The sequence below is a fragment of the Nicotiana tomentosiformis genome, chromosome 12, assembly GCF_000390325.3.
Source record: "Nicotiana tomentosiformis chromosome 12, ASM39032v3, whole genome shotgun sequence".
Classification (NCBI taxonomy): domain Eukaryota; kingdom Viridiplantae; phylum Streptophyta; class Magnoliopsida; order Solanales; family Solanaceae; genus Nicotiana; species Nicotiana tomentosiformis.
The window spans coordinates 1,615,306-1,618,779 of record NC_090823.1 but is presented as its reverse complement, the minus strand read 5'-3'; the positions used below and the strand labels follow the sequence as shown (position 1 = coordinate 1,618,779).

Genomic DNA, 3,474 nt, shown 5'->3' with positions numbered 1-3,474 from the left:
AGAGAATGGAAAAATAACTTCAATGGATTAAGGGTGCTAGTAAACAGGTTTATTTTGCTCGTTTATTCCTTGTCCCCTTAGTGTTTTGTGAAATATTATGTTTGAGAGCCTATATCATTGATGGCTTGTGTGTTGTGCCCTTGAATCTTGTTCCTGTGTCTTGTGCTTATAAATACAATTTTATGAGTATATGTTTGCAATATATGCTACAAATAGTCGTTTTTATGTTGGTTTTCCTGTCATGCATTACATAGGCGGAGTATTATGAGTTCGAGATTCTAATTCTTTTAAATTACTGAGTTTTTATTAATAATTTATACATATTCAATGAATTTTTAAGACAAATACAAGGTTCGAACTAAAGCTACTGGGTTCGGCCGAACCTGCTCTCGGTACTCTAGCTCCGTCCCTGTTGCCTTACTAGCACTTCGCGCTGCCCTGCCCTATCCCATTTCCATTCCTAGATTTCTCGCATGTATAGCCAAACATATATTCTATACTCCCAATAAACTAATTGACTTTTAGCTGCCATGTGTGCATAATCAATGGATATCAATTAAATTATGATAATTTTTTGATAACCGAGAAATTTCCGATAGCTTAATAATGTACGGTTCAGAACTCGATGGATAACAGGTACCCTCCACTATTCTCCACTTAAATATCAAACTTTTGTCGGCAAGTTACAAACCCGTTACGTGCGTGCGCCTGACCATATTTAAACTCTGATATAAAGATTAGAGAAACAAATATAAACTATAACAGTAGATGAAAGCTGATTCTGCTTTTTGTTGTTATTTATTGTCTGTGTTCCAACAGTGGGGGTGGGGGTTATGATGTGGTGCTAGGAAGGAAAATGGGCCCATAAAAGTTGGGTTAATGGCCCAAAATAACTAGAAAATGGGCCTTCTAAACACTAAGTTAAACACTAGTTTCATTGCTTGTGTTTTTGGTGACTCCAATCGGATCCAGTTTTCCTTGGGCTTTTCTTTCTGCTATCTGTCTCATAGTAGCATAAAGCAGCAATTGGACGAGGCCGAGCACCGTTCCAATCACATTCGGCGTCTGAAACAAATAATTGAACTTTTTGAAAATTCGATATGCATTTAACTTATATACATTTACGGTATATAATAGCAATAGATAACCTCAAAGAATTAGTTGAAGAAATTGAGAAATACTTACAAGAATGTAGACGTCGAGACGAATGAGGGCATAAGTAGTCCAACTAACACTGCAGAGAAAGGAGAAAAAGGATAGGAAGAACGGCATGTACTCCACACTTTTCGTTTTGATCACCAACTTCTACAATAGTAAAATGTAAGTTTTTCTACTGGTCATGATTGCTTCATTATTTAAACTCAGCTCAGACTAATAGTACAACCCCGTGTATTACTCCCGCTATGCACGTGTCCGGGAAGGGCCAGACCATAAGGGTCTATTGTATTTGTACGCAGCCTTACCCTAATTTCTGCTAGAGGCTGTTTCCACGGCTTGAACCCGTGACCTCCTGGTTACATACCAACAACTTTACTAGTTACGCCAAGGCACCCCTTCAAAATATGTATTATCAAAAATGGGATATCTCAGACTAATATTATATAAAATAAAAAGTATTAGAAGTTTTCTATATTTTCTACTGACGTAAGATAAATTATTTACGTACCATGACGGCCAAAGGAGAAGCATACATCAAAATATTTCCCACCATGCAAATGTTACCAACAATTGTAGACCTTTTTTTGTGGCTATGGACTAGAGTTATGACAAGAATGGCAATTAAACCAATGAACATGATTTCACTTAGGACAATGAAGAAAACTTTTATCCTTTGCTTCCTTTCAGAGTACAACACGAATATCGTCAAGTACACTATCTCAATGCCAAGTCCTATGCCATTAATGGTCATGATAAGAATACCCCCTTGTGGCTGAATCCATGGAAGTCCATACAAAAGCCAAAGGCCACAGTTTAGGAATGTTGCAATGTATGGAAATGGTGAGAACTTCTCCATTGATTTCTTCTTCCATGTATGAATAAATGTTGGCCTAATCAAAAGGTTTAAAAGGTCATAAGTAAGAGGTCAAGTCGAAGATTAAAGTACGTAATTGAGTTTACCTCTTATATCACTTTAGTTATATTATGGTAAGCGTCAATTAAATTCTCTATACTGTATGTGTATATAAGTAAAATTCATTGCACGCTTTTTTTTGGGTGGGTGGGTGAAGAAATCTTGAAAACAACTTAGATTTTAGGAAGGAAGGCGGAATTGACTTTCAAACAGGGGCGGATTTAGGCCTTTTTTACGGTGCACGTTAACCCATGATCTTTCTCACAAACTAGGTATTTTATGTATATATTTGGTAAAATTGATCTAATAATATTTGTTGGCCCCTATACTCCAAAAAATGTTGAAGGATGCATATGTTTGAATGTTGAGTTATTTATCCAAAGGAACATGAATAGATTTTTACCTTGTACTTTTTTCTCACTTTTTCAGTGGTACACTCATGTTCTAAAAATTCTAAATCCGCCTGTGACTTTCATGATATATGTGTTCTTTATCTTGAGAACTCAAAGAAAACTGTGGAGTTAACATGGGAAAAGCTTACTTACAATGGTGATAAAAACAAGACGAGTGCAACAATACTCCCTGAAAATTGAAAAAACATAGAAAAATTCATGTAACAGGACTTTGCCCCAAAAAAACAAAAATATAGTGAGAAACAATTCTCTGTGTGTGTGTGTTAATTATGTGTACTTTTTTTGGGGGGGGGGGGGGGGGGGGCAAGAAAATTAAGAAATGAGAAAACTGACCAAAAACACCAACAGCAAAACGAGCATTATCTCTATCAAAAACCATGGTTGTGAAGAGAAAGAAGAACAAATACTAGAGCAAGAAAATGTAAGAGGAATGTGATGGAGAGTGACAAACTTAATTATAATGGATTTAGTTTAACTTATATACATCGATATGTAAGAATTTTTAGTCTAATGTAATAGGTTACTAGTAAATTTTTTATGAAAATTTTTACAGATGTACAGAAGTTAAACTCTATTGCAGAGTAGTTGCGAATGGAAGAGGTTGTGGTTGTTTTTTCTCCAAATAGTAAACTCAAAAGCGTTATACCATGCAAGTCAACTATCCTTTGAATGACATGTATTGCTGTTTGTTGGGGAAAGGGTTAAAGTGTTTGAAAAAAAAACATTTCGTAAAGAGAGAAAAAAAGGGTTTTCTGTATAAATAGCCGGTCAAATTTATTGTTTACTTTTTCTAACCAATATATATATATATATTATATATTAATTATACACAATATTATATATATACTAGATGTGAATTATATATATTTACTGACTATCTTTAATTTAAAAAATTAGATGTGCAACTACTTGGGTTAATTCCTAAAAAGAACAAGAAAACAAACATAAGAAGATGATCCATATGACCAGCAATCTATATATTCAAAGGCA

At 34.7% G+C, this 3,474-nt stretch overlaps 1 protein-coding gene across 1 annotated transcript in view; it reads right to left on the bottom strand.

The window, feature by feature from the left end:
* Positions 1-776: 776 nt before the first annotated feature.
* LOC104099195 (bidirectional sugar transporter SWEET4-like) overlaps positions 777-3,474 on the bottom strand; it is a 14,049-nt gene continuing 11,351 nt past the window's right edge. The window contains exons 2-5 of the mRNA XM_070191835.1: positions 2,617-2,653; positions 1,667-2,048; positions 1,186-1,305; positions 777-1,065 (exon numbers count right to left, since the gene is read on the bottom strand). Coding sequence (XP_070047936.1) covers positions 922-1,065; positions 1,186-1,305; positions 1,667-2,048; positions 2,617-2,653 — 683 coding nt within the window. The 3' untranslated portion in view covers positions 777-921. The remainder of the gene's footprint in view (positions 1,066-1,185; positions 1,306-1,666; positions 2,049-2,616; positions 2,654-3,474) is intronic.